The sequence below is a fragment of the Filicampus tigris genome, chromosome 12 (genome assembly GCF_054856515.1).
Source record: "Filicampus tigris isolate MCC_2025a chromosome 12, RoL_Ftig_1.0, whole genome shotgun sequence".
Taxonomy (NCBI): domain Eukaryota; kingdom Metazoa; phylum Chordata; class Actinopteri; order Syngnathiformes; family Syngnathidae; genus Filicampus; species Filicampus tigris.
The window spans coordinates 13,308,059-13,327,537 of record NC_141228.1 but is presented as its reverse complement, the minus strand read 5'-3'; the positions used below and the strand labels follow the sequence as shown (position 1 = coordinate 13,327,537).

General features: G+C 40.9%; 1 protein-coding gene across 8 annotated transcripts in view; it reads left to right on the top strand.

Annotated features, from left to right (window-relative positions):
- Positions 1–19,479, top strand: part of elavl4 (ELAV like neuron-specific RNA binding protein 4) — a 99,077-nt gene that overhangs the window by 55,700 nt on the left and 23,898 nt on the right. For 6 of the 8 annotated variants that reach the window (XM_086046758.1, XM_086046763.1, XM_086046762.1 and 3 more), the window contains 2 exons: positions 8,544–8,647; positions 14,604–14,758. In XM_086046758.1, the coding sequence (XP_085902884.1) occupies positions 8,544–8,647; positions 14,604–14,758 (259 nt within the window). The remainder of the gene's footprint in view (positions 1–8,543; positions 8,648–14,603; positions 14,759–19,479) is intronic. The other 2 variants (XM_086046761.1, XM_086046759.1) reach the window with 1 other exon arrangement.

Genomic DNA, 19,479 nt, shown 5'->3' with positions numbered 1-19,479 from the left:
TTCCCCACCCGACGTTCCTCTGGGTGCGTGCTACCTGAGCAAGAAAGAGCCAGACAGTCACCCCCCCCCCCCCTCCTCCTCCCCCCACCCCGCCAGTGCTGCAACGCCGGGGGTGGATAGCTGAGGGCTTGTGGGCCTTGCTCTCCTCCCTCGGTGCTCTCAGATGGAGTCCAAGTAGGTGAAGGAGGCCAGGTTGTGCAAGGCTGACGTAACAGGGTTAGCCAAGACTCAAAGGGGCTCCTCTGTCTGCTGTCAGCTTGCCTTATAGCTCGCCGCTCCTCAGCCAGCCCAGCAGCCCACACACTGCAGGCTGCAGTGCACTGGCCCCCAGCTCAGGGAGCCACCATGCAGGGGCGGTTTACGTTTGTGCGTGTTTGTCCCTCAGCTTCTAGGTGGGCAATGGTGTGTCTATGTGTGTTGAGAGAAGCTAGGCCTTGGGAACGGCGAGTGGGAGCCTCCTGACTGCAACATTGGCTGCTACCTTGGCAACCCAGGAGGGAAAGACGTGTTGAATGAGTGAGTGGGAGATGGATCCACTGTAGATATGTGTGTGCGGGGGATGTGGCTCTGTTTATGAATTTAGCTATTTAAACCGCCAACTGTACAGCCATTATTTAAGGCCCGGTGGTCTATTGTTCCCATGGTGTCTTTGTGCAACCTTGCTCAATTGCCTCTTCCCATTTTCTGTGTAGCTCGCCCTCTAACCCTTCAGAGTGCCCGACCTACATAATGGATTTACATAGCGGCGTAAACGCTGTCAACTTTCAATAAATTAAATGGCCTAAAAATTAAATGCGTAAAAATGTATTACTTTGAACTGGACTATATTTATGCAACATGAACTCTCGACGACACTCAAACTAAAAAAATAAAATAAAATAGTCCTGCTGCAACAAACCCCATAAACACGTTGGACATGCTGCCCTTAAAATGGTATCATTTGCCTCAACAACATCATAAGCCATTGGAGAAGAGTTGAGGTTACATTCGGGGCATATTGTTTTCATAAAATGCACTACTAAATAATTACTTTTTTTTTTTAAGTGTCCCCTCTAAACACAGTGCATTGCTTTTTTGTAAGAAATTAAATTTGAGGAACGTTTGAAGTTAATAGACTCGAGTGGACTAATTTTACATTTAGAGGTCATACGACATTGCATCATGACAGGACCACTTTCTTAATATTGTCATTTTCCTCCGACAGCGCTTTAAATTAAAATGGTCTCACAACTCACAGAGTAGGAACTAAGTTTGAACAATCTGTTCCTTGATTTTTAGACAGGGTCTGATTTGTCAAGAATTTGGAAACTATTTTCCCCAAAGGAAATAATGGAAATACAAAAGACATTGTGCGTACTTGACCACGACACAAAGATGCCTTTGTCACAGAAAGCTAGTGTTTTTCTGTTCTTCAAGTTGATTTTTGATGGATTACTACCTATTTGCAAAGAAGCAGTAATAATACTACAATGGAACAACGTCAAATAAAATGTTCTTCATGGTAGCAAGCACTCCAGATCAAAGAGTGCATTGTGAGCCTCGCTTGATGATAGAAGTAGATGAGGACGCTTTCATGTCAGCAGCACGGGGCTCTTATAGTCGCAAAGTACAACAAAAAAGGGACAAAATAATGGCTGCCAACCTTGTCCACATGAACATTACGCCACATAATTGTGACCCTCACTGCGTGCCATGTACTGTTGCATACCTGCTGTGCAGCATGTATACGTCTATAATGACTTTGTTTGTCTATAGATATGCATTAATATAATTTAGTATAGTGTTTATGTGCGCATGACTTTTCACATGGAGCCACACATTTCAGGTACATTCCTAATAGCCACTCTATAGAAATAGCAGCACTTTTGGCTTTGCATGCCAAACTGCCTATACACGTTTATGCTTCTGATCTAAAGCTGCCAAATACACACCCTCCTATTCTTCACGATAGTGCTCGGGCTAGAAATGAAAAAGCAGTGCGGTGTGACTGTAGTAAACACCCATTACTGGCTATTATAGGTATTACATTTGCGGCAGAGGCAAACTTCCAGAAACACATTTCTGGACGATTGTATCATAGCCAAGCGGATTGTTAGGCTTCACAAGATTCCAATTTAGTTGCATTATTAGATTGACATAATTTTCATTAGGAAGGCACCTTTTATTACTGCTGTGCATTTCCATGAGTCGCTGGAAGAACTGGCGCAACTGGCACAGCAAGCAAGCCATCGTCAAATCAAGGGAGAATGAATATCTAACCTCATTAAAAGGCCATTAGGAAGAGCAATGCATCATTTGGTTTCTTGGTTTTAATTGACAATTAAAATATATAAGTTAGTGTTTCCATTAAGCTAATTTATCAGTGGAAAGACAATTCTTTTGTGAGCTAGAACCGCATTAGAGCTTATTCATCACGCATCTTAATAGCTTCTCCATTTGATGTCACATGCTGTACTTACTGAAATTATTTTTCTGTAATTAGCATTAACCAATATGCTCATGCTGAGTATGTGAATTCTATAATTGGTTCTCTGGATAAGTGTTTTTTAGCCTGCCCAACAATATGACAATAGATGTAGCCTTCTATTTTCTCTCCATTAAGTCGACCCATACTCGATTACAAGCCCGTCAATACATCTCACCTGTTGCTTGATGACCTTGAAGTGGGCCCTTTGAGACTCGAATGTAACTGAAATACTTCTATCAGTTTTCCAATGCCAAACAAGCGACTCAGAGTGGGCTTTGAAGTTACCACTAAACTACCAATAACCTCTAATTTCACAACTCATTGACTGAATCACCATGCATTTGCACATCCGCCACTCATGGCTCAGTTTCCTTGTCACTATTTTACTGTGACTGCATAAATTCTTACATTAGCACAATTAATTAACAACGGATGATAACTCACACAGAAACACCTTTTGATTACTTTTTGCATACAGCGGTGCCTTGAGCTATGACCGAGCCAACTCAAACAGGTTTTCAAGATACAAGCCATCGTTTGGCTGAGTTTATTTATTTATTTTTTTGCTCTGACTTGCGAGCAAAAATATGACATAAAATTGCTGTGCGGTGTCAGTGACCTCAAGTCACTTCACAACATGCAACAGGTCTGGCCGTGAGCAAATTTTCAAAAAAGAGGCTTCAAGCTGTTTATTGCCACTCCCCTTTGAAGTATGCAGTCAGACTAAACGTAAAACAAAAGCAATTATAGGTTTTGGATATAAAACATCCACATAACTTTGCTTTAAAGTCCGCTGGATTAATGCCAACACATAACAGGAGACACCATAGATGGGCGAACAAATGGCAGCTATGTGGTGGTGTTATAAGCAATACATGTAGACAGACAATATTTAACACTCGGCACAGGCATATATTCTTGATCCTCTGAAAAAATGACATGTGTTATTGGTGCATACTGAGTAGTTGTGAAACTCTTTTTTGTTTGTGACAAGACTGTACAGTATTATAATGCCCCCAGTGGCCAAGTCAATCAATCAATTCATCATTATGGACAAACTGTTCAATTCTTTACATTGTAATTAATTATGTGATTGTTATGTTTTGAAGAAGTACAATATTGTAGAGTGGTCTTTTCCTTATAAAAAAACATACTGGACAAAAGAAATTGCGTCAGGAAGGCTGAGTTACGAGTGCAAAGAACAAATTAGACTTGTATCTCAAGGCCCAACTCTACTTAAAATATTCTTTAAATACATCATCTGTAATAATTGGATGGCACTTTACAGTATACACACTATAGCAATCTCTCTTTCAAACTTTTACGGTAGTTCCAGAAGTTGTGAAGGGGAACTAGAATAACACCTACTGTACATACCTTTCAACTCATTGCCACACTTTCACTGAGGTACCTGCACGTTGTTTTATATGTAGCTGTTATGCTGTCACATATGGCTGGTGGAACTATCACCTCCCAACCTACACTCAAGTCATAGCAGGGTTTACTATTCCGAATCATAACAATTGGATGTATTGAACTTTACCGCTCAATATTTAGTTATTAAGTGAGATTGAATGATATGTTTAAAACTTACGTCAACATTTGATTTATTTTAATTTGAGAGTGGAGCGAAGTCAAGAAAGCATGAAGGGCTGATCCTACAGCAGGATGTTAAGGTCCTACTGACAGGCATTTTTTGAGGGGTTGGGGGAATGTATTAGTATGCATGTTTACGAAGAAAAACAACTGGACGTGTTCCTTCTTCTTTCTTTGTTGTTATCCACTTAATAGTTTAGTAACAACCTCCCCTACGGGCACACCATGACTCATTGACTATCATACATTCTTCCCCTTACTGCCCTGCTGCGAGGACATACTTTATTGCTCGTGTTTGTTTGTGTGTGGTTCTGTGATTGGGTGATTTAAGTATGTGCCCATGTGTGTGTATCTGCCAGTGTATTGCGTTGGCGTTGCCTCTCCCACCCATCCATGCTCAATGCAGGCAGTCTGCTGGTTGTTTGCTGCTGTTAGGTGCTCCGTGGCAGCGGGGAAGCGGTGGGTACAATCCCCTCCTGGGTCTTTCCTGGTGCTGCAGGCAGATGTACGCCTCTGTCTTCCCTCATCTACATGCTCGCCTGGGAAGTGATGGCAGCCAGGTCTCTCTCCCACCCTCTTTTCTGCAGCCCTGAGGGCCCCCAGCCTTGCCAAAGAGAAAGTGGGTGTGTGTAGTTAGCAATAGCAATGCCAGGCTTTGCTGCCCATCAAACGCAAGTGCACCGACAAACGTATATACATTAGACTCATTTACCTTTAATGAGCAAACCAAATTTGGATCGGCACAGAATTATACATACAATGCATAGACTGGATTTATGCTAAATGTGAAGATAAGTTGTTCACATAATGGATGAATGGATGTTTTAAGTGACGCAGTATTGTGTCTTCCATTAGGCAATGGACAGAATAAAATACTTGGAATTTGATTTTCTCCTATCAAAAAATAAATGCAATCCAATATTGAACAAAGTGGGAACATTTTTTTTTAGCCTTTATTCAATCTGTACATAAATGTTGACCCTTTCCCACTCTCATAATTCCTTTTTTTTTTTTTTAACCACCAGGAACTGGGGCGTTTGTCAATGTGGAGAGAATTATGAACAGTTCCAAATTAACGCTTCAGCTAAAAAGTTTTTTTTTAAATAATAATAATATATATATATTTTTTTTTTAAGGAATAAAAAGCCTACCAGAACAGCTGACTGTGAGGTTAAACAGAAGGCCTTTAAATGGCAGCAGGTGACTCCCATTTAAGATGAGTTTGAATGTGATTGGTTAATTCTGAAAGTATAAGAGGGTGTACATACTGTACTTGTGCAATCACATTATCTCAGCCTCTAAAATATTAAAACAAAAATTCAACTGAGTTTGCTTTGAAATGGTTTATCTTGTCTCGCTTTTTTTTTCATCATGAAAAGCTAGCATTTGAACAGGGATGTGTAGACATTTTATAGCCACCGTATATGGACACTTATACAGTGGTAGTGTTCATCGTAGTTGGCCCAGTTTGGCCGCTTGAATGGCTTTGTGAGTGCAAAGAGTCTCGGTACCATTAAGCACCTATCAACCCCTCTAGACTGCCCTACACAAGTGCTCTTCACCAGAACACTTAATTTCCAGCTAACCTTGTGGTAACAGCGCTTGTCAAACCTCACATTTCTTGCTGAAGATGATGGGAAGAGAGTGAGAAAGTGGGAGGCAAGGGCAAAAGAGATGGTGAAAGCTTGACTGAAGTGTAGCAAGCAATTGATGCACCACTAGTCATACATATGTGCTCATGGGACTAGCACTTTGAGCTATTTCTCTAGTGGTGTTAGGGTTAAAGAGGTGGCGCTGAAGAAACACAGTAACCGAAAGACTACTTTTCAGGATACATATGACCTATCATATTCCGGATTGTGGAAAAGTTGGGACTTTATTTTTTAACTGACGTCAAAACCATATGGAACTTCAAGATGAAAGTCATCACAATACAGTGGAACCTCGATTTAATGGACTAATCGGGGGAAGGGGTCGCCTGTCAAAACCGATTGTTACATCGAAGTTGTTTTTTGTGGCCTAAAAACACCCAATACAGTACAAAATTATTGTTTTGTACGTTTTTCTTAGCCTAGAAATGACACTACCGTACAAAATTATTGTAAATAAATGTTTTTGGTTTTTTAATGGCATGCAGCTGGTCGCATTTCTGAGCCACGATATTAGCGCTTACTATTTTGACCTCCATTACGATTAGATGCCATAGATAAGGGCTTTGAAAACACAACAAATGCTAACTGTACCAAAAATAGCCTGGCTGAGGGACCTGTATAATACTGTACATGCTCACTTAAAACCTACATCTGTAAATATGAATCACTCGATCGACATGCTCCCTAAACTACTAGCCTAATCGAGCTAACATCTTAAATTTGAATAAACGCTTTCCCCTGCTAACATGGACTCCATGTCTGTCCATAGATTGTTGCGATGGGAAACTTGCCGATGCCAACATGGACACCATATTAACCCTTTATATAGCCTGCTCTAGTCTACTGTAAAGTCTGTATATCTGTGACGAGAGAACAGCACAAGCCGTAAACACATGACCAGTCTCCTACTGTTGATGACACGTCACTTTAATGTCGTTGGTGTCGTTGGCGTGGTGGAGAATGGCAGTCAATTCTGGAACTAACACACTTTGGTACTGTACAACGAGGCGTTTTGAGTGGACTATTTTCTGTCCGTTGAATTTGAGGTCCGTTGAATAGAGGTTCCACTATATTTTTATTGGACATACAAAATATTAGCTGAATTGCATGATGGTGGAAAAGGGTCGTGCGTTTGGGGTAGCTCAGTAACGCTGATGTTGGTCTGCTTCCCTAAAGTCAAGGATTTTACGATATATTCACTCTCATGTAATCTATTTTATGGGCAACCTAAACTAAACCTACATACATATTGTATTCTGACTCACTGACTGAAATTCCTCTCGGCACAAAACGACTTCGCCTGAACATATGTGATTGAAATGCACCCATTTTTTTAAAATAAGTGAAGCCATGCGAGTAAATTGTTTTGTTAGTTCTATTGAAAGTGCCAAAGTTAACACCTGATGTCAGCTGCGAGGAGGAGGATGAAGAGATAGAAGAGCGGACGGCTAGTTATAAATAGCAGTAGTCTCTCCAGGATGTCTGCCTTTTAATTAACAATAGAGAGCCTCTGATAATCCGCAGTTAATCCAGAAGAAAAGAGGGAGGAGAGCAGAGAAGAGAAAAATCATCAGCTTTTTGATGTTAGAACTACAAGTCCCTCCTGGCCCCTTCAATGCACACTGCTGATACCCATAGCCCAAACGTATTTATTCTGTGAAACAGCCTCGCTCTATATTTTGCGATTCACTTTGTCTCCGACTAACCGCTGTCTGTTCCCATTAACATGAATATCTGCGTGCTGCCCTTCTCGCACCGACTGGGATACGTTGCGCTCGTGTTGGTGGATCGGGGCTGTTTGAGGAAAACAAGCCGAGTGAAGATCCCTGATGGCTGCGGGCGTCTGCTTAAAGTCCAACGCCTGTTGAAAGGCTTGATCTGTAGGGGGAGACGTCAGGCCTGTTTCACACTCAAATGCAATCTGCTGCTGAGGACACTTTACAGCTGCTCTAAAGAGAGCCAAATATGCCCTCAAATACACTTAGTGTCACGCTTTAATTGCTGGCTTGCTTGCTTGAGTCTCACTGTCATAGTACTTGCTCCTTGTGCTTCACTCGTCATCCATCCTCATGTACCTCTACCATGTCTTGACAGATGTCTGGCATCAATAAAAACAAAGTGAAAATGCAATTAACTGTGGTAAGTCAAAGTACATAAAGCTCTGCAAAGATGCACCGAAAAACCAATAACATTACATTAGAACTTTGCTATTTAGCAGTAAACCCTACGGTGTCGTCTCTACACGGCTCTTTTTGTTATCAACATAACAAAGTCGAACTGCGCAGCCAGGACAGAGAGGTGCGTACCATAGAGACAACTATTTCCTGTTCTATGATTGCCATCCTAATGTTCCTCTCTGCCCTCACTGGTAGACTTCTATATTAGCAGAAAATACACAAAAAGGCAGACAAAGGCAAAACACAGATGCGTGATGAAGTTTCAGGCTCTGGTTTGTTGTACTGCAACAGATGTATGTATTTTTCTTTACTTTGAAGTGCCACAGTGTGTTGTAATTATTTTGGGTGAAAAGGTTACAGTACAGAGTATTCTATGATGACATTACAAGATCAATGAATAGGAATAAAGAATGGCGATCTGAACCGTGGATCAGACACTGCAGCAGAAATCATGGTGACTCAGTGTTGCATATTTTCACTTCAAAAAAGTATGATGAACATTTTATTTCTTGCTGAGATAACTCCGCTAATTTTACTGAAGTGTATCTCAGACAAGTAATCCATATCGATTTGGTCTTTCGGTACTTCATGATGACTATAAATGGAGATGTCGATGGATGTCTAACAGCTTGTTTTTCCTTCTTCACTCAGGTCAGAGTCTGGGCTACGGCTTTGTCAACTACATCGATCCAAAGGATGCAGAGAAAGCCATCAACACGTTAAACGGACTCCGACTTCAGACCAAAACGATCAAGGTAACAGCCAAAGCCAATGCTTCTCTGGCATACTTTTGAGGAGTAGAACAAAATATCTATATCGCTCAATTTCACATTGTAATCTCTCACAGTACAGTATCAATAGACCACCAGATATCGATATTGTTCTCGGGTGCGGTTGTGCACTTAAAAGCCATGAAACTGGTAGCGGGGAGAGAGAAGAGAGCAGAAGCAGGATTAAAACAGGTAAAACTTCACTATTGTTGGGGTGAGGCAGGGTGAGAGACTAGTTAAAAGTATTCACAAACCATCAACTGTAAACCTTACTTAGATACTGAGGCAGTGGTGAACTTTTGTTTTCTTAAACTTAAAAAAAAAACATTAATTGGGCAAATGGTGTTTTAGACTGATTAGGACTTGTAATTCTTATGACTCCTTAAAATGCAAAACGTCTTGTTTCTACAAACTTCCTTTCGTGAGTCACATAGATATTGCAATGTACCATCAAAAAAAATCAGATATGTAATCACTGTATCGCCATACTATATTATCACTGGCAAAATATCCCAGTGTTATCATTTTGCAACCTATTCTTCAAGTTCCACCGTCTTTCTTTGTGTATTTTTAAAATAAACAATGTCTGTTTAATAATTAATATTTACAAATGTTAAAAAAGTGCATTGCTCTTTTCGAAGCCAATTTGGGTTGTTGTTGGCAACTGAATGTGAGGCAGAGACGTTATTAACATGCATGAGCCTCCAAAATAATTGACAAAAACAACAAAGTAAAAAAGATGACATGGATTTTACGTTCCAGATGTCAATATGTCACGTTGAAATTACTGAGACATTTCTGGGAGATAATAAAATGTCATCATTCCATTTTCCAAATATTTGAAGCCTCTCTCTTATTGCGATTTAATGCAATGTGCATTCTTGATGACAGGTGTCAACGCGCTAAACCAGACACATCTCAGCACTGTCGGCCTTGAAAATGCATCTTGTAGTTTGTTTTTGTTTTTGTATTTTAATTTCCTCTGATGTGTTTCCCTCTGCGGCTCTCTGCTTGAGCTGGTTGCTTTCAAGACGACCAATAATCTGTGGCTCTGGGGTAATCCCTGGATCCACATCCCTGTCAAACTGTTCTAATCTGATCCAATCTAATCAAATTCATCACATCTAATCTGATGTAATCTAATGTAATAGGGTGGGATTAGCCCACAGTTGTGAAAACCCTCTGAGAATCCCCGCTCTCTCCTGCCGATGCGCTCTGTCTGGCCCGGGTTCAGCACCGCGGCCCGCCTCTGGCTGAACCTCTGCCAAAGAGACACAATTATATGTGATGCGTACGTGTGTGTGTAATCGTGTGTTGAGTCATCGAATGTGTGCGTGCACTTCTGTTTGTTGGGATCCGTGACAACGTGTTTGTTTGTCATCCATATGTACGACACACAGCAGTCTGTGTTTGCATATATTTGCATATAAGATCCATGAGAAGTGCTCTACCTTCATTACAGCTTTTAGTGCTACATGATAAAATAGCAACGATTCCTGTGTAAAGCCGTCATTTGCTCTTCATTGTTGAAAAAAGACGCGTGAGCCTTTTCCGCTCGTAGCTTTATTTGCTAATGGACACCTCTCGTTGTCTTTTCCCTTTTCTTGCTAATATATTCAAACGGCCAGATGTATCTCTCTGTGGTTCTGTTGTTCAACAACCAACGCGTTAATTCTTCAACACTGGTAAATACACAGACCAGCCACACCATTATGACCACTTGCACGATATTAGAAAGGTAGTAGTGGTCCGCTTTGACTGACACCGTCAGAGAGGTATAACAATATGTTTAAAATTGCAGTTGTAGAGTACAGTGGTAGAAAAAACTGTACCTCATCATAATCAGCGCTGTTCAATCGGAGTATTTTGGACTCCCTGGAATTGAGTTAACAAAGTATGAACACAGCTATCATTACAACCACACTAATGCAAAATACTGTAATACGTTTCTGTTAGTGTCAATCAAAACTGAACACTCATGCAGTTATAAAGACAGAGTATATGATTCACCTCTGTTGGATATATTGGATATCCATTACATTGTGCAAGAGTCATAATGTTACAGATGGTCGTTCCCTGTTTCTATGTACCTATAAATGTACAAAAATCACACTAGATCAGGTTTTGCCAAATGTATGCATCCCAAGAATTGGAAATGTGGCTCCTCCCCACACTTATATCATTTTACTGTGAGTCTGTGACCTGATAAAACTGAGCCAGGGCCCATTTTGCATCCCAAACCCCAAATTAGACTAGGACGGCATTAGAGCAATCTGATTGGACACCCACTAAATCTCCATTATTACCTTTATTTTCCTGTATTGGCTCTCACATTTTGCAAGTGTACCGACTATAGCTGCAAGCGAGTCCTTACTTTTTTTCAGTGGTTATTTCAAAGGTGATGCACCACAATGCTAAATCGACCAAATCTGAGACAAAAAGGAACGCCCTAGTTGTTATACAATTTTGGCAAAATGTGCCCCTAAAGCCATACAAAAACTCAAAGATTGTACCGCTCACACAACTTCCACAAACCTTGTGAGACTCTAAGGGATTAACATCAAGTGTGTTTTATGGGGCTTCTTGGTGTTCTTTTGCGATGCCACTACAGAGAGGTACCAGTGATGGCAAAAAAAAAAAGAAAAATCAGAAACATACCGCAGTTAAACAACTCGGTGACAAGATGTCTTGGTCTTTTATACAAATCAGCTACACGGTCTGTCGAGGCTGGCCAGTCAACAACATTAATAGGGTGTACGCTGCAACGCTGTGTCTGTGGGGCAGCATGCATCGTCCCTTCTCCTTCATTTGATTTAGTGTAGTAGCAGAGCTCTAAAGCTCAGATTTTTTTTTCAAAATCGTAAAATGAGCCATCAAACTGCTTGGCTTATCTTTTCCATCAATTATCACAACTCACCCCCCACACCTCATGACGTCTACAAAATAATTGCGACTTGGAAGCACATAGCTTGGGTCTGAAGTTTCCAATGGAGATAAATCACCGCTTTTGTAACTTATATACGGGTGCCTTGTATTTGGTAATGTTCAGCGCAGATGACTCCATGATTGCCTCCCACAAGTCTTTTTTCAAGTAATAAGCATACAAATTTACAACTCATTCCGCTCGTTTTGTCTCTAAACATTGTGATAGTTGCCAATTTGGCAACACTGGCCGTGCCTTTGTAAACTTGCTCCGCTCCGTTCACAGCCACATTGTTCGTAGAAGCAGTGCACGTCAGTGGGGACATGCTTTGAATTTGGGAAGCCACTAGAAAAATTGTCATTCGATTGTCAGTCGATTAAATCAATTAATCACAAAGCCCTTAGTCGTACTAACATGACATTCACTTCTTCATTTTCCTGTGACAGCAGACCCAAGCTTCTCCAAGGCAATGGGGTCAATTCAAAGCTGGTGTGGTATTTCTACAATGAAGGTTGCCGCGCCTGCTTTTTGTCAGGACACTTGAGACGAAAGGTTCCCACGTCCGCAGGCAATGTGTAGTGCCTTGGAGGGTTTTTATTTTTTCTTCTTTTTCTTTTTCTTTTTTTTTTTTTTTTTTGCGGCTTCCTCCATCTTGACACCTCCGTTGTTGTCAGTCTGCGATACTGCTCCCCGACTGAGGTGTGAGGGGAAGCAGCATGCCAAAGGTGGCGGAGGCTCCCTGTGACACATGTGCACATCGCCTCAGACACGTTCAAACGCCGTGTGCCTGCGCACACGTTAATCTTAACGCTTTGAGTTTTTCCAACTTTCATACCCGCGCACACACACACACATGCGCCACAGTTTTACACAATAGCGCTCACAGCTTGAGGAGGTGTTGATGGATTAGACATCTGCAGTTGGCTGACAAGGAGAGAAAATGAGGCAGCACGGAAAAGAGGGGGAAAGCGCTGCAGAATGTGAGGATGAAGGAGAAGTTTAATGAGGCAGCGAGAGAGCGAGAGAAGACAGAGGGGAAAAAGGTCCAGATAGAGAATACTTTTGCCAGTGAGATAAAGAACTAAACGGCAAGGCCAGTGGCGTAGACGTGCAAAAGTACACAAAAAGTGAAGAATGTGGGGAAAACCAGCTGTTCGCAGAGAGTGGATATGACTACATATCCACCACATTTGCCTGACTTAAACCTGACTTGATGGCTTACGTCCCGCACCTGTCAGCGCTAATGAAAGCACTGCGAGGTAAAGCCGCTCCAGTCGGCTGCAGCAGCAGTAGTAGCAACGGTCGTGGTAATGGGATTTACTTTGGCGGAACAACGTCAGGTCTACATGAAGATGTTTGGGACCTGTTGTGACAGCTGCAAAGTTTACGGGCAGAAAGCAACGTCGGCTGCCATTTGGAAATGTCTGAGGTGACTTCAGAATGGAAAAGGCTGCCAAGCAGCACTAAAAGCTCTGTGTGTCCGGACATATGCTTACGGCTATGTGCGATGATCAATGTGTGACAATGAAGAACTGACAGAACTGCTGTAGGTAATTGGTGGAAGGAGGAAAACGTTTTATTCCTGCAGTGGGTTGATTTTATCTTTTGTCACCTAAAGGGTGCAATATTTTCCTCCAGTTGTAGAATCTATGCAGTGGAGCATGTCAATTGTGTTGCATTTGTATATGTACCTGTTTGTATGTGATTCCGTCCAATTCTTGTTTGGATATCCAACAGCTTAAATGGAAACCGTACTAATGTCAGAAATATTAAAGAGATATATGTGGTTGCACTTGGGTATTCTATGTAAATTTTAAAGGATTAGTCTGACGGATCAAAATCTGTTGGCACATAGTTGAAACCAAGTGAGAGTCCAAATACTCGACCCGTTTTCAAGAGCTGAGGATAAAATGCTTAACACAAAACTATGTGAGCTAAACTGGATTTTAATAAGATTTTATTGAGAAATGGCTTGTTAGCAGAAAACGGACATATTTGGGGTGTTTCTCAACAAATTATGAATGAACTCTCTTTTTGATTTGAAAAAATAATGTTCATGGATAATTGGATGGATATTCTTCCCGATAAATACTGAATTAAGAAATTGAGGCAAACTTGCCTTATGTGCAGAGACCTTCAGCCACTGCGATGCTGCAAAACCCCACCGTCAAATTTGTATGTGATGTGTGCTTAACTCCTAATTTTCTGCTAATTTCTCATGAGAACATGAGCCTTATTGTTTTGTGAACAATAATGCACACGTTTTCAAAAACCTTGTCTTTGGGACGTGTTTTTACTCTCCAAATTGCCATTGTTCTGTGGCCTACTATCCCAAATGCCTTTTTTTCTCAGTTTTTAAGTTAAAAAGTGACTCATGTAAGCAGATCTTAAATCAGTGTGATGTACATGTGAATCAAATGTGTATTCCATTCTGATGCAGTTTTTGATAGGCAGGAAACAGGACTGTTAGCTGGGTCTTCTGTTCTCCAGACACCGACATTACTTAATAAAACTTAACTGTGAAAGCTTGTCTTCAAAATTTACATGGCGAACTCCTGTTAAAAGCTTAAAGGATTCTGGTATCTTAGCAATGGGTTTATTACTTAAGTCTCAGTTAAATTGCAGATTGAGAAAGACATGTAAGATCATGGTTCTTTCATATTTTCACTCACAATAATGCCTCGAATGGATGGAGTAAATTACATTTTAGTCCCAAGTCTTAAGAGTATTAATCCTTTTCCCCAGGTAACTCGAGCACTCCTTTTCAAAAGCCATGAGGTCCAACTACCTGAGGGGACAAAGATCTCTTCGATTCATCCACAAAACGACTTAAGCGTTATCTCACTATTGTTCCAAGGAACCGAATCAGTTCCTCGCTGAGATAATCCCAAATGTAACGCGTGTCTCATTTCTGACGCACTCGTCCGCTCGCTCGGATGCAACATCCATGTAGTTCTGACGCTTTATTCTCATAAAAAGCGGAAGTGCTCTCATTCATTGGTTTACCGTGTCTTGCAGGTCTCGTATGCGCGACCCAGCTCGGCTTCGATCCGTGACGCCAACCTGTACGTGAGCGGCCTGCCTAAGACCATGACCCAGAAAGAGCTGGAGCAGCTCTTCTCGCAGTACGGACGCATCATCACCTCCCGCATCCTTGTCGACCAGGTCACAGGTATCCATGGGGCAGCACCTCCTTATTTTCCCGACTCACAAAAGCAAACATAAATAATGCAAATATACAACACAATTATCTGCCAATTCTCGATCATTTATCCAGTAGCGGAGCATATACGTCCCAATCGAGATTGTACGTCATCGCCCTCAAAAGCGATTAGTTTCTGATGGCGGATTTATAACAGTCGATCAGAAGCATGCTAGCCTTAGAGCTAGCTAGTTAGCAGTTAACCCAGCATTTATTTGTAGGTATTTGATTGACAGTTGAAGGTCATGTTTGCAGCGCATTCAGTGCACACACCCACAACATTCGAAAAATGGGAGGAGGGCTCAATTTTTTTTTTATTTTGGAGCCACATCAAATTTGGCACGCTTGTTAGCACCATTCTTCTCCAAGGTGTGTCACGTTTTTGATTTGATTGATATTTGTAGGGCATTATTTTCCGTTTACAGCGCCTTTTACGTTCAATTAAACTTTCACCCTGGCTAATTACATTTGTAGGTAAATAAAGATAAGATTGTCATTATTTCAAGTTATAAACATTTCATTTGGTGGCATGTAGTAAGATTTTGGTCATGTATAATATGTTCCTTGGCTCATTATAGGTTGGCAAACACTGCATGTATGCCAAAACATCACTTTATTGATCCTATAGTAATCAATTACAATAACTAGGTAAAGGATATTTTAGCACGTAGGATTTGAATTCCACATGAATGACTAAGATGTTTTTATTTCAAAAAACAAACAAAAAAAATGTCAAATAAAACTTTCGTTTTGTTCTGCAAGAATGAATCTGAGTGAAAGTGTGATCACACAAGCTGTGGAACATACATGCTCAATTAAACAATTACACTCCATCCTAAACATTGAACCACATCAGTCCATTGTGTTTCAGACAGAGCCCTCCAGCGTCTCTTAGATCCATTTCACAGCGCGTATGCGTTTATATATTTGTGTGTATGCATTTATTTGTGGGGGGCGGGCGGGGTTGCATGTGTGTGCCTAGAGGCTGCAACCTGCTCCAGCCTTATGTGCAATGTGTACTGATGAAGCAGAATAAATCAGCGCTGGCAGTGAAGTGCCGGACCGCCTGTAGACGGCGGGGTGAGGAGGCGATATGGTTATAGGAGAGGGGAAAGGAAAACAAAGGCGATGCGCAGGGGCTGCCGACGAGGAGAAAATAAAAGCACATCGGTTAAAGATGGACATGCGTGTGAAGGAGAGGACACGAGAGGAGGGAAGAAGCAAAGGGCAGCTGTAAAAAGACCTTGTCCGTGCCCATCAGCACACACTCCGAAAGGCGAGTGCATCTCCTACTTAACAAACGGTCATGTCGTATAACCGCGCAACCGAGAGAGACCCCTGGTATTCCCTGCAGAGCAGCACAAGCCACGGCACATAGCAAGGCCACAGAAAACACATCTGTTCACACCCACATGCATGTTCATCAACCATTTTTAGCAGCTCGGCTCAGGCCACATACTATGAATAAAACAAACCCGAGGCTGGTCACGCCAAGGCAACGTTCTTTATGCATTCACCGCAGCCTGGGTTACTTCAAACTCAATAATTCATTGTGTTGCCATTCTTGACTAGCAAGCGGTCACTTCTGTGAAGAAATCCCAAAATAATGCACCGAAGCAGTAAAAAAAGACTCGTTAAGCAACTTATTACCAAGGTTATCATAGCTAAAGAAACTAATGAAATAACTACAACTAAAATTGAAAAAAACTTTTTCATTAGCGAAATCAAATAAAAGCAAGAGTGCTTTTAAAAAAGCACTACCTAACTGATCATCTGTTTAATGCCACTCCCAGGTGAAGTTTACTTTCAAACTAACCATAAAACAAACAATTACAGGTTGTGTGTTTAATGAAGTGGTGCCTGGGAACTCAAACAAACTGCCGTTTTGTTTTGTTTTTTTGTTGGGGTTTTTTTGTTTGTTTTTTGTTACTTCCAGTAAAGTTGTCATTTTAACAGTACGAGGATTCCGCCCGACAGCGACGATATGGTCTTTATCCTCTGCAAAAAAACAACTAATACAAAAGTTACTGAGTCACTTGCGGTAGTGGTAAAAGTCTTCTTCGTTTGTGTCTGCATGACTGTATTATACTGCCTCGGGTGGCCAAGCCACACACACCAGAAGGAGCCTGCATTAAAATAATCATGATGTTTAATTTAAATCCTATTTAATTGGGATTACTGTAGATTTTTTTTAAAGATCAATATTATAGTATTATTTTACTTATTAAAAAACATTTTTAGTTACGAGCGTGGTCACTGAACATATTAAATGCTTATCTCAACGTACTACTGTATTTTTTTATGAAAACTGGCAGATTTATATTAATTAAACAAAGTATTTTTTCTAATGCAGTTATCTATTATTTTATCATAATAAAGACATTTTTTTTTCATTCTCTCTAAAACATACCCAGTCAACAACTATACATTCTCATTACTCCCAAATGTGTCCAGGTTATAAATAATTTGGGGCTTAACTGTTGTTGTTTTGCTCTCAGTACGATGGCAATCCTTTTTGTGTCAGGTGAGGTTTGGCTAACATCCACTAGCAAGCCAACGTGAAATAGGACATGTTCAGTATAACCCTGAGGCATGGCACATTGAAGGAAGATACTTGTGAACAGACTGAAAAATGAGCTCGCACACAATTGTTATTGAATTATTAGCAAATTAGCATCACCACCAGAGGTGTGTTGGGGGTAATAATATTTTTTGTGTGTTGTTTATTTGCTCTGCTCCTCGGGTCTATTTTTTTTTTCTTCACCTAAAAATGTTAATTTGTGCACATCAATTAAATAATGCAAACCAAGCTTTCCAACCAACTGCTGATGTTACTTTGGATAAAGATGACACTACTACAAATTCATTCTTCTGTCTAGGGTAGGAAAAAGGTAAAAATGTGTCCCAGTCCGAAACTAGGTCAACGTCGTCAGTCAGGTAAATTTGTAGTTTGAAGCTCCTTGGTGTAGGACTAGGGAAATAGTGTGTGCACTGTGCAATAGCCATTAATGCTGCCGTGACTACCACAGAGACACACACACACACACACACCAGGGATGTACCTGAAGGTGTCCCCAGAAGGTTAAGGATCAGCAGGAGAAATGTTAATGATTAATTAGACGGAAAGAGATGGTGGTGATTAAAAACATGCAGGATTTAAGAGGGTCCCCAAGAGTAATGCTGCAGTACCATTTCCTCATTTCCACGCACGGACACGACACACTTGCACACACTAAGCCATCAAGCGAGAAATGTTCTGCAAATTAAAACCCTCTTGCAACTGACAAAAATATAAATACATATTAAGAAAAAGGACAGACAGACAAGGGAATAGTCTTTTATTGTCCTTATGACTTCCCATGCATTGTCATTCCAGTTTTCCCATCTGTTGTGATGTATAAATTGCTAAATAAAGTTAAATTATTAATAAAATAAATTGGTCACACAGGTGGAAATAGGCATATGGTTGTTGATAGAGTAAGAATACCAAGGATTTTTGTCTTGTCACTGTTCAGTTTCAGAAAATACAAGGAAATCCATAGTTGAGGTTCAGACAGGCAGTCCCCATACGGAAGGAAGAAAGGTGAAATAGTTGCTCTGGTTTTGGTGGGGAGTTAGAGTTGGCTGTCATCCTCATTGCAGCGAAAATGGATGGTGACCTTATGGAAAATGTTGCATTGTGGTGGAATCCATTTAATGAAGAGAAGTGGCACCGGGACAGAGCCCTGCGGGACACCGGTGGGAGATATCTTGGCTAACATTTTATTGTGAGTTGAAATGTAATATGGGATTTTTGGTCATGCGCAGACAGAAGTAACACTAATATCAATATCAAAGCATTAGCATAATGCTCACACCTCTGAGGCAGCTGGAAGTAAACCCCACAAAATTGCCAATTTTCCTGCAGAGACGCTCAATGACCATCACTTTTCCAAGCCCCGTATTTTGCTTTCTCTATCTTAATCCATATAGTTGTAGTAGTACAAGACTGAATTCCCCCCTCCTGCCTTTGCTTTGAGCCCCAAGGGAAAGTTGTACAAGCTGGGACCTTGTGACAGCTTTGGATCAATACTGGCCTGGATGTGAACAGAGATCAATGCTTACTTATCAGTGATTGCAAATACATTAGATCCATCGTCTGGTCCCCCTCAACTGTCGATGTGAAACTAAAGTGCTTATCACTGTGGGATGCTTGGTCGCGCTGCTAAAAATCTCCATGGTAACCACTTGCAAACACAACACAACTCGAGATGATGGTGATTGCCTGTGTGCCCACCGACGAGTGCATTTTGCACGCTGAATGAATAATTAGCTGGTATTCGGTTTAACTTGGATGGATGGGAGCATTGTTCCTGATCAAAATAGCAATAAATTATGATTTAGAGAATGCCGCTGCTGCTGGTAAAGTGTTTTTAACCTCAAGCAAAGCAAATGCAGCATAACATGCAAGGACTACAAAACATGTATTGAGCCCTTTCTACCTAGGAATGTGCAATGTTTCTGATTAAAATATGTCTTTGCCATATATTTAAATAACTACTTATTAAAACAAATGTTTCTTGGTAATTATAGTGTAAAGTAATTACAAGAGAAACTGAAAAGCCCACTGGTACAATGCTTCAGCCTTGACTTGCTGTATCTGTCTTTAGTAGCTTTTCTCTCACAAATAACTCCTGTGGTGGCCAACACATG